Source organism: Megascapheus bottae, chromosome 16 (genome assembly GCF_031878675.1).
Source record: "Megascapheus bottae isolate mThoBot1 chromosome 16, mThoBot2.hap1, whole genome shotgun sequence".
NCBI lineage: Eukaryota > Metazoa > Chordata > Mammalia > Rodentia > Geomyidae > Megascapheus > Megascapheus bottae.
The window spans coordinates 11,450,695-11,463,503 of NC_143524.1; the positions used below are offsets into that span (position 1 = coordinate 11,450,695).

General features: G+C 37.2%; 1 protein-coding gene and 1 pseudogene across 1 annotated transcript; both read right to left on the reverse strand.

The window, feature by feature from the left end:
* Positions 1-5,503: 5,503 nt before the first annotated feature.
* On the reverse strand, positions 5,504-6,454 carry LOC150052836 (olfactory receptor 4A16-like). The gene has a single exon (XM_090347682.1). It carries the CDS (start codon positions 6,452-6,454, stop codon positions 5,504-5,506), a length of 951 nt encoding a protein of 316 aa, XP_090203808.1.
* A 2,740-nt stretch (positions 6,455-9,194) lies between these two features.
* Positions 9,195-11,528, reverse strand: LOC150052837 (olfactory receptor 4A15-like; annotated as a pseudogene).
* Between the last annotated feature and the right edge of the window lie 1,281 nt (positions 11,529-12,809).

Here is a 12,809-nt window from a genome sequence, read left to right on the forward strand (position 1 = left end):
TTAGTGAATGATGAAGTATTCCATCTTAGTTTGCTAATACTTAATGGTAAGTTAACATCTAATAAAATTAAACCAGAGATTTTTCAAGCAAAAACAACTGCTATACATAATACTTTGTAACAATAATTTTGTAAGTATCTCTGAGTTTCAGAAGAAGAGGTACTTCTCTGAATATGGGTTCCAATGTGCACATATAATGAGAGATTTGCTAGGATTATCTTAAGATACACACCAACAAAAGATGGTATCATATACCCAGAACAGTTACATTAAAGTATGTTACATAAATTAAATTCCCAAATTCAAATTTTTCTAAAGCAACTATACATTATGAAACATATTTTAACCAATAAAATAAGGTAATAAAAACTCCATTTATTTGTTGCTTTTGCAACATTTCTTATTCAAGAATGGCAAAAGCACAAAATCAAAATCAAATAAAGCATAACACTAAAGCCAAAGTTATTTTATACATTCAAATTAATTTCTCTGTTTTGCTAACTTTGTTTATACAGCTCAGAGGTTTCCAATAAGAACATATGTCTTTAGGACATTAGTTATATTTGAATATATTACAGAAATTTTACTTGGTAGGCAATATCAGTTGTTTTATGAACTCAAAAGTCCTAACCTGACCTTAAAAATCAATGCATTTCCCATTTATTGTAGTTCAATATCTCTTTCATCTGTGTTTGAACATGGAACACATAATAAAATGGGACTCATTAAAAGAAATACAAATAGCTCAGTAATCCACTGTTACCATATTTCCATGCAGGTTTTAGGGTCTCTATCTGCCTTTTAAAAAGTGGACAGATGGGGCCGGGAGTTTGGCCTAGTGGTAGAGTGTTTGCCTACCATGCAGGAAGACCCGGGATCAATTCCTCGGCACCACATACAAAGGAAAAAAAGAAGCTGAAAATGGTGCTGCAGCTCAAGTGGTAGAGCTCCAGCCTTGAGAAAGTCCAAGGACATTACTCAAGCCCCGAGCTCAAGTCCAGAACTGACAAAAAAAAAGTGTAATGATAAAGATGTCACAATTCTTTATATCACAATAGCATTCCACTGATAATAAAAATTTCCAATGGAAAATTTAGATGTTGTGGTGGTATGACTGCAAAAAAAATTACATGCTAGGTGGAAATTATTCCAGTCCAGTATTCATAGATCACATGATAAACAATATACCAACATGAAATGAGCTACATAATTTTCATCTTCTCTATCAGTATGTTGAAGCAATCTAAAAAGCTGTTATTCTGAAATGTTACATTTAAGTGCCTACCTATCAAGCTCTCTGTATTAAAGAATGAAATCCCTTGGAAAAACAGTTAATAAGGGTTTTTCACAAGTGGAAGCAAAAACATCTCCAATCTTTCAGTTATTCAAATAGCATTTTCGTAAGTAAAGTCTCCTTGTTTCACCATTCCCAATGAAATACATATGCCTTCATCCTTCCTTTTCCCCAAGAAACTGAGGCCTTCTACAAACTCCTGGAAGAATCAATGGATATAAAACTAAAGCTAGACAACTAGTGGTGCATTCACCAGCTGATAGGTACTCCAGATACGGGATGAACTGGAGATTTCAAGAAACTTATTGATTATACCACAAAAATTGTTCTTCTAATTATGTGAGCAAGTATAGACTATAAAGCCTTTAAGAGCATCCATAATTTATATGGAAGAGGCAAAAGTTATTAGAGATTATTAGAATATTTGGAACACATTCAAATAAAGTAATCTCTCATGAATATATTTCTTCCCTTATACAAAGCCTAAAGGGAAAAGACTTGAAGCTTGCCAAGAAAAAAGAATGGACAAATCAGGAAAAATATCAAGTGGCACGGAAATTTCTAAATTTAAGTTTCTTGATTTAAAACATATGAGTTTTATGATATGGACATATGTATGGAAATATTATTAAATCCAACTTGAAAGAATATTCCAAGAATATACTAGTAGACTAAAAAAAGATATACCCAAAATTCCAATAACACAATCAATAAATGGGAAATTGAGCTAAATAGAGATGTCTCAGAATGAGAAGAAATTTGAATGATCAAAAAATTCATGAAGAACTGCTGAACATCTCTGGTCAAACAGGAAATGAAAATTACTATAACGCCAGTGGTTCATTCCTGTAATCCTAGCTGATTAGGAGGCTGAGATCTAAGAGCCACAGTTAAAAGAGTGTGCAGAGAAGTCTAAGACACACTTATCTCCAATTCACCAGCAAAAAGCCAAAAAATTAAGTTATAACTCAAGTGGTAGAGTGTCAGCCATGAGCCAAAAATTATTGGCCAGCATCCAGTCCCTGAGTTCAATTCCCAGTACCAGCACACAGCAAACAAACAAACAAACAACACCATATATATATACCTATATATAGGTATATATATATATATATATATATATATGTTGAGATGCCATCTAACCTCCAGTTAGAAAAGCCATCATGAAGAGTACTTATGAAAAAGGATGGTGAAACACAGCTGAGGAAATCGTGCAACTATGGGAAATAATATGGAAATTGCTCACAAGACCAAAATCAAATGATCCTCAGGTCCATGTGGGCATTCATCTAAAAGTTTGTAAAATAGGATATAGCAAAGGCATCTACACACCCATGATAAATAGCCAAGTTAAAGAAGTACTCCAGATGTCCCATAATGGATGGATGAACTTTAAAATGTAGATTGCATGTGTCTAGGTCTGTGTGTGTACATGTGTGGAATTTTATTGAGCTAGCAAAAATTCATCTCAATAAATAATAATATAGTCATGATGGTTCATGTCTGTAATCCAAGTAATTAAGGAATATGGTTCAAAAGTCTGAGAAAAGCATTAAATTTATATACTACAATTTAACATTACAAAGTTCTGTAAGGGTAACCTAAGTGGCACAGTGCTTGGCTACAAGTGCAAGACCCTGAAATCAATACCACAGTAGCAGCAGTAAAATAACAACAAAATAAAATAGGATAATTAAAAATTACTGAAAATGAGAAATTAGAAAAGACCAATAACTAAATTTCATCTAAATATATGAAAAAATATACTGAGTCTCAGTAGCAAGAATTTCAAATTAAAATCATAAAGAAAAGTCACATGCTGTCATAATCATAAATATCTCAAATATCTCATAAGATCAGGAGTTGGCAAGTCGAGGAGAATACTAGCTGGGATGATTGAAATTACAACAAAGATTAACAAAAAGTAGGATATTAATTTTATTTTTATCTTTCAGTAGTTGCACAAAATAATTGCCATTCAACAAAATAGCATACAAACAATGAAACTTGATCAACAATACCCATTTCATCATTCTCCCCATCGTCCACAAAACTACACTTTTCCCTTAACTTTGTACAATATACATTAAATACTATAACAGCATCTTCCCCCTCCTCCTCTCTTCTTTTATCCCATCAATCCCCTTTCCAGTACATTTCTTGATGTTGCTGGATTGTAAGTAAGTTTTTCTAATGAATTACATCACTCTTCTGAATCTGCCACATTCTTAAGAATCACCCCCAATGTTTATAATTGATAAATTAATTCTAGTTTCCACATATTGCATTTCTGGGCTTGACTTACCTTGCACAACACGTATTTTTTCCAAGTCTTTCCATTTCTTTGCAAATGATTTAGTACCATTCTTTATAAAGGCTAAGTAAAATTCCATTGTGTATATACATTGCATATTCTTGATCCGATTAGTATCTGCAATGATTCCCTACCTTGGCCATGGTGATTAATGTTGCAGTGAACATGGTTGTACTGATGGCTTTACTGTACTCTGGTTTAGAATCTTTAGAATAAATGTCAAAAAGTAGAATACCGGGTCATGGGGTACTTCTAGGTTTAGTTTGTTCTTTTTTAAGGACTTCCATGATGCTTTCAAGAATGACTGACTAAGTTTACATTTCCACCAAAAGTGTATGGAAGCTTATTTTTGTCCACATCAGCACAACCAATAAAATCATCATTGAAGACTATGTATTGCAATACAGGCCTCAGTACTTATGAAATTCATATTTTTCAACAACTAATTTCCAAAAAATTATATAAAACAAAATGATGCAAAATACATTGGAAATTTATGAATTAATAGAACCAAACATACAACAAACACTGACAAGCATGTGGAGCACAAGAAACTCTATTATATATGTTCTTGGACAATAAGCAAGTTCAACAACTATGGAAGACAATTTGGAGATCCCTCAAAAAAAAAACTATGATCTAGTGATTACCACACTTGGGTATTTATCCAAAAGTTTATATATCAGGATATAGTAGAAAATTATTACACTTTGGGACGTTTTAAATCTATTCAGTCAACTGTTATATAATGAAGTGGAAAATGGCTACAAAAACTAGGGAAAATCAAAACAATATGTTTACAGCTCAGATTAGTTTCCTGCAAGTTAGCTTGCCCACAGAAACAAAAATTACAACTAATTTACATCATCAACTGCACTACACTCTACAAAATTTTCCAGGGCTAATATCTCAATTTATTTGGCTTGGTGAGAGAGAGAAAGAGAGAGAGAGAGAGAGAGAGACAGAGAGAGAGAGAGAGAGAGAGAGAGAGAGAGAGAGAGAGAGAGAGAGAGAGACAGAGAGACAGAGAGAGACAGAGAGACAGAGAGACAAAGAGAGAGACAGAGACAGACAGAGAGAGAGAGAGAGAGAGAGAGAGAGAGACAGAGAGAGACAGAGACAGAGAGACAAAGAGAGAGAGAGACAGAGAGACAGAGACAGAGACAGAGAGAGAGAGAGAGAGAGAGAGAGAGAGAGAGAGACTCCGACTTCAGTCCAGCTATCCTTGAATGTACAATAAACCCAGCACCATATCCAAGTATGTGGAAAAGAGCCTAAGTCACTAAGCTCTCCAACAAATATTATCTACAATCTGAGTTCAGACACTAAAAATACATATGCATTCTTATAACAATGAAAGGGCACAATGCAACTACAAAAGGTAATTATGCAAGTACAATAAGAAATATTAAAATCTAACAGCACACTTTTTTAGTTTTCCTTTCATAATAACTTTCCTACTAATGTCAATTTTCTAATAAATGACTACTACAAAACTGAAGAAAAATATTTTCCACTTGATCAATTCTTTCTTTTTATTCTTTTATTCCAAACATTTATCTAAAGGTCATCCAAAATCAAAAGATTGACTTTTCAAAAAGCTTGTATTCAGCATTAATAAAAAAGTGCATCTGAAGTCACATGTTCATTAAAATTAAGGAAACAGCATGAGATTGAGCTTAGTTACATATTCTGCATTTCACTTTTTATAACTACCTATTCATTTTATTCATCTTCCCTAGTTTTCTGTAAGAAACATCTTAATCTCAAAGAAGAGGATCCTTTAATGATTTTGCAAAAATACAATGGTTTTCTATAGGATGCACTGAGATGACTACCACAGCTCTTGAAAGATCTAGCTAGACTTTCTGCTTCTGATTTGATACCAGCTGTATTCAGTGTGGGAGGTGCCTTCTCATTCTATCTGTAGCTGAATTTCTACACCAGAGCTTTCTCATCGCATTTTTCATCTCCAGATTTCTCAAGGTGTATATTAAAGGATTCAACATGGGTGTGATGACCATGAAAATGACACTGATGGACTTGTCAATGGGGAAGGTGGAGACTGGTCGAACATACATGAAGATACAGGGAACAAAAAGCAGAACCACCACGGTGATGTGGGAGCTGCAGGTGGACAGGGCTTTGCGCCTCCCCTCCTGACTGTGATTCTTGAGATGATTCAGGATGACACCATAGGACATTAAGAGAAGAATGAAAATGACCATACAGATGACGCCACCATTGGCAACCACAGTGAGACCTATGATATAGGTGTCAGTGCATGCAAGTTCCAGCAGTGGGTACATATCACAGATGAAGTGGTCAATGACATTGGGACCACAGAAAGGGAGATTGTACACAAAGGCAAGCTGAACCACAGAGTGTCCAAACCCTCCAACCCATGACACCACCAACAGGACGATGCAAACCCGTCGATTCATGATGGTCAAATAGTGCAGTGGCTTACAGATGGCCACGTAGCGATCATAGGCCATTATCACCAGAAGGAAGACCTCGGCACCAGCAAAGAAGTGCTCTGTAAAGAGTTGGCCCATGCAAGCTGGTAAAGAAATAGTCTTGATATCAGAGAGTAGGTCAATGATTAACTTGGGTGAGACAGCTGTGGAATAGCCAGCATCCATGAGAGAGAGGTAAGTCAGGAAGAAGTACATCGGGGACCCTAAGGAAGGGCTAGAGATAACAGTCACCACGATGAGCAGGTTACCCACCATTGTCACTGTGTAGATGAGTAGAAACAGGACAAAGAGTGCTTTCTGCCCACCAGGATTCTGAGTGAGGCCCAGCAGGACAAATTCTGTGACATTGTTCCTCTCTGTCATCATGAACTCTTCTATCAGGCTTGCCTCAGAGATGAGACAACACGAGATCATCACCTGCCAGGACATTGGAAAGAGGCACATAAGTTAAATTTGTCACACTTCCTGTTTTTGCCTATATCTTCTCCATGGATGAACCCACCTACCACAGTGTATGTTTTTGTCTAATGCATCCAATAACTATTCCCTCGTGTTCACAACTCTTCATATTATTTCATTTGGCTCCCATGTGTTTCATGTGGCTTCTACCTGTAGTGCTTAGTATTATCTCATGCTGAAGAAAAGCTTCAAAGCCCAACAATTATTCATCCATGCAAAGTCTCATTTCAAATAGGTTGTAGCTCATACACAGCCTGGTAGTAAAGGATGTACTACTATCAAAAAGCCAGCTCTCTTCTTGTGCCACAGTTAGTGTTAAATACATGAATGGGCATGCCACCACCTCTCTCTTTGAGTTTGTAGTATTCATAACTCATGGTATTCAGTATGACCTGTGCAGCATCAAAAACAATGGTCTGATACCCAGTCACACTGTATAAAATTGCATCCACTCTTCACAGTATTTGGTCTGTTGTGTCTCAAACAATCCTTGTGTGAATTGCTTATTAAATCTCAATACATTGGCCTGTAATCTCAGTTACTTGGGAGAACTGGAGGTAAAGAAATGATGTTTCAAGTCCATTACTGGCAGAAAAGTGTGAGGCATCCCCCTTCACACCGTCGCTGGCCTTGGTGGGACACACTTGCCATCCCAAGCTGAGAAAGAAGCCTGGCACTAGGATGACTATAGTAGGTCTACCAAGGCTGAAAGTTCTGAGAGACTCTTCTATGAACACGGAACCTGATGCAGTGGTTCATGCCTGTGATCCCAGTGAAGACAGAAAGCCTAAACTGTAGGAAGCTCATGGCTCAGAATCATTTCAGTGCAGGAAGCACGATCTATTCCAAAAGTAACCTATAAAAACTTGAGTTTCATGTTTTACTCCTTAATACTGTAATAGCCTGGCAAGCATGAAGCCCTGAGTTCAAACTCCACTACTTCCCCCCCAAAAATTTCAAGATAGTGGTATTTGTTTTCTACCAGCAAATAAGTGCATGAGTATTTAGCATGTGGATACCTGCAGCACATATTTCTTGGTCCTGTGACACTTTTCAGGAACTGTAATTCTGTCAACTGCCAAGTTTCTTTTATTCATTTCATAACACATTTTATGTTCACTATCCTGATTCTCTGTGCTTGATAAAATTGAACTGAACTCCTGAATATTAACAACTATTGAATTATGATCTACTTTGTAAGGAAATGGTCTTCTTCAGATCTCTTTGGGAAAGTTAGATAAAGAGAAGGGACTAAACTAAGCTGAAAAGGGAAACAGTGGGTAGTGGGAAATGGTTTATATATTAAGTTTTCTAAGTCCTAGTGATCAGAAATAGAATGGCAGATTACAGATTTAATAAGGAAAAGCACAGTCAAGGAAAAAACCACTAGTTTGACTACCTTTGTATGGAGAATTATGATTATGCATGAAAAAAATCAGTTGGATAATTGCAACATCCTTTCCATTCGACAACAATTCAGCCATGCCTTTTCCAGTCTGCCAATAGTTTCCATGCTTTATAATCAAACAGAATTTCCTACTTCTTGCAAAAAGTCACCTGCTAGCTCAGTAATCTGTTACAACTCAATGAAATTCCATGTACATCTATTTCATAGTTTGTTCCTTTGGAACACATAATATCTAATGTTTTTTCTTTAGTTTTTAGGGTATATAAGTAGTTGCTAGAGGACCACAAATATACAACAGATTCGTTTCTACTAGAATAGTTCTATCTTCTTATATTCACATTGGCAGAATATTTACCTGTGAAGAAATACATTTTGGCTAGACGTCAGCTAGAGGATTCCACGCGCAGAGATTTAGGAGTAGAGGAGGAAACTGGTAGGAAGGAGTTGACACTTCTGGAGAAGCCAGGTCTTCTTGCCATCACAGCCTCCATTAAGATAGCATTTTCTTCAATCCTTTCTTGTTAAATCAAAAGCATTTCTAAAACTCTCTACTTCCATTCTATCACATTGAGTCTTTCTGTAGCCTTCTGCACACACTGATATGACAGGACACCTAGGAAGAGTAGATAGTAACTGAAGATCTATTCCAGAACAGGTGAAATAGGAGTTTGAAAAATCCCTCTTCATTATTCTTCCAGGGAAATATTTCTTCCACTTATATGTTCAGAAACAGCCCAGAGCTTCTTAAAGATTGTCATTATTTTATATAAAGGCAGGTATAAGGTCCATTATCAATTGGCTTACTAGATTAAATGTAACACATTCAAATAAAGCAATTCCTCATTAACAGGAAGTTATTCCCTAATTGTTTCATCTAGAAAAAGTCCCGAAAGGATAAAGACTTAAGTCTTGCCAAGATAAAGCCGCTAATTGGCATTAGAAAAAAATGTTTAATGACAATAGATTATTTCTGATCTACAGAGTTTAACCACAAATGATTTCCCATTATAAGATTGATTGCAGTTAGAAGTGTATATATAAATGCATATATCAATACGTACACATATATTTATTTAAATTATCATTAAACCAGTCCACTTGCTTCCTCCTTTCACTGCCATACCACACCCAGCACAGGACAGGTTATGTCATCATGATGAAGCAGCAATCACAAAGTAAGACTTCAACACAGCTCTCAATAAATAATGATTTGAATGTAGAAATCAGGAGTCATTGGCTTCACAATGGCGATTTTGCTGGCAGTTTTGGAAATAAAATTAGTCTTTCACACACATGTCTCACATACATGAAAATTCAAGGGACAAAGAAGAGGACTACCACCGTGATGTGGGAGCCACAGGTTGATAAGGCTTCCCTCCTGGCTAAGATTCTTCAGGGAATGCACAATGACCCCATATGAGATCAGCAAGAGCATAAAGATGACTACACAAATGGCTCCATCTTTGGCAACCACCGTGAGCCCAATAGCATAGGTGCCCGTGCAGGCCAGTTTTAACAGAGGATATATGTCACAGATGAAGTGGTCGATCACACTGGGGCCACAGAAAAGAAGATTGTAAGCAAAGAGAAGTTGGAGGACTGCAGGAACAAAGCCCCCAATCCAGGCTAATAACAGCAGCAGAACACACACCCGTTGATTCATTATCATCAGATAATGCAAGGGCTTGCAGATGGCCACATAGCGGTCGTAAGCCATGGCAACCAGCAGCAAAATCTCAGCACCACCGAACAAATGTCCGATAAAGAGCTGGCTCATACAAGCTCGGAAAGAAATCGTCTTCTTCTCATATAGTAAGTCGATAATCATATTTGGAGTACCCGTGGTTGAATAAATAGCATCCATGAAAGACAAATAGCCCAGAAAAAGTACATCGAGATGGAAGAAAGACAGCCTCTTCAACAAATGTTGCTTGCAGAACTGGTTAAGCACCTGAAGTAAACTCAAATTGGAACCTTCTTTGTCACCCTGCACCAAGAATAATTCCAAATGCAACAAAGACATTGAAGTAAAAGCCGATTCACTGAAAATTTTACAAGAAGGAATTGGAGATACTCTAGGTCTCCTTGGCACAGGCCGAAACTTTCTTAATTAGACCAAGAAACACAACAAATCAGAGAAAGGCTGGATAAGTGGGACTGCATTAAACTGCAGAGCTTCTGTATGGCAAAGGACATAATTACCAAATTAACTAGAAAGCTTACAGAGTGGGAAAAAATCTTCACTAACTATACAACAGACAAAGGCCTCATATCTAAAATATATCAACAGCTCAAAAAATTGAATCACTCCAAAACTAATCTCCAAAGAAACAACAATCCCATTAAAAGATGGGCCAAAGACTAAAAAAGTGTCTTCTCTGAAGAAGAAATAAAAATGGCCTATAGATGCATGAAGAAATGCTCCACATCTCTGGTCATTAAAGAAATGCAAATCAAAACAACTCTAAGATTCTACCTCACTCTAGTTAGAGTGACCAGGATTAAGAAATCTAATAACAACAGATGCTGGAGGGAATGTGGCCAGGAGGGATCACTACTACACTGTTGGTGAGAGTGCAAACTCGTACCACCACTATAGAAAGCAGTATGGCAGTTCCTCAAAAGACTAAATATAGAACTCCCCTATGACCCAGCAATTCCACTACTTGGCATTTACCCAATCGTCCAAAAACAAAGACATACTAAATCCACTAGCACAACAATGTTCATTGCAGCAGTATTTACCATACCAAAGATATGCAACCAACCCAGATGTCCCTCAGTTGATGAGTGGATCAACAAGATGTGGTATTTATACACAGTGGAATTCTATGCTGCTGTCAGAAAGAATGACATGGCCCCATTTGTAAGGAAATGGAAAGATTTAGAAAAAAATCATATTAAGGGAAGTAAGCCAGAATCAAAGGAACATAGGCTCAATGGTTTCTCTCATTTGTCATTTGTCATAATCAGTAGAAACCTTGGGCTCTCCTGGCATAGATTCACAATAGAACCAAATCTAGATACATAAGGCCATATAGTATTACGCTAAATGTAAGGACCTCCAGGATATAGAAACAAAAGCCATATAATGAGTGAATGTTGTCCTTAATGTACTATGTTATCTCTCATCTCTTTTGCTGTCCATTGGTTATTTCATATTGTTACAATATTTCACCTTGTTATCTAATATATTTTTATATATGCTTAATTGGTTATTTGAAATAGGAGAGGGAAGGGGGGAAATCAAGTTGTATGGGGGAAGGGGAGGAGGGAAATGGGGACCATGACATGAGAAAGGGTATCAATATTTGTGAAGTAATGTACCTTCTATCTGGTGAATATAATGTAACCCTTCAATTAATTACAATAAAAAAATATATATGAAAAAAGAAGTACATCAATCAGACCATCCAAGCTTGGACTCACCACCACAGTCACGACAATGAGTAAGTTGCCTGCCATTGTCACAGTGTAGATGAGCAAGAAAACAACGAATAATATTTTCTGACCTGCAAGGCTCTGAGTGAGCCCCAACAGCACAAACTCAGTCAAGTTGCTCCTTTTTTCCATGCGTCCTTCTGCTGGTCCTCATGTCAAACGTCATAGATGATTATGCACAAGTCCTATTACTTAGTGATGCTTGAGGTTCAGGATCATTTATTTGTCCATTTCACCCACAGGCAAAAAGGCATTAGGACTTATTATGTCCCCAAACCGTCAGAGATATTAAGAATGCATTATGTTAAATTGTCGTTCCAACTTCATTTTTGCAGATTGAAAAATAAAGTTTGAGAAAGTTATGTGTGGCAAGAACAGAGTATAGAGAAGTGAGTCTGACACAACAAGCTTTTGATCTTGTGGCCAACAAAATCTAGGTATCAGTAGCTCTCTCCTGTTATCCTAGCTACTCAGAAGGCTGAGATTTGAATATCACCATTCAAAAACAGGCCAAAACAGAAAGTCTACAAGACCCTTGTCTCTAATTAACCTCCAAAAGTCCAAAGTGGACCTGTGGTTCAGTCTTTATTAAAGGATACCAGAAAATATATAAACAAAATTGGATTGAATAACACACTGTACAGACTGTGTGCAGAATTAATTAGTAAAATACAAAAAGACCTAGAAAGAAGTAATAAAGGACAAACCTATAGCAAAGTGAATAATGTTATATATTATCAATTTTAAAAGAAATCTAACTGTTCAATATACAAATTATAGGAGGCTTAATTTAACCTGAAAATAAAAAAAAGTACAAAATTAAAAACAAGTGATATCGGCTTCTGGTCTGCACTTGACTATCAGTGCTCAGAGACCCGTGCTCGAGCTCATCAATAAATGACTCATTGCAATTTGCATTGATCTTTGGTCTCTGGTGATCCTTCCAGGGGCCTTAAGTTTCTGGGCATTACATTTAGTGCATGGGCCGGGAAGCCCTCCCTGGGACCTCCAGATACCTGGTCACTGAGTCGTCAAGGAACAGCCGGTAAGTTGAAATGCATTGCCAATCAGTTTTGGTTATAACCACTCTGTATGATTTTGGGTTGCTTGCAAGCTCTGTATCAGTGCTGGCAAAAATCTTGGCGGATGCGCTATAAGACAGCCGGCGGGGCCAGTGGGAGACATCCCCTGTGACCCCGCTGTAACTGTGAGGTTTGCCCGGGGATGGAAGAGACCCTCTGACTGAGGCCTCTGTTTCTGTTTGGTGAGGTTCGCTGGGGGATGGTAGGGCCCCTCTGATTGCTGCCTCTGTCTGTGTTTGTTGTTTAGTTAGGGCAGGTCCCTGACTCGGCCTAGGACTGCTCCTTGTGGGTGGCAGCCTCATGAAGTAGTCTTTTAGACTGATGGTTGTGT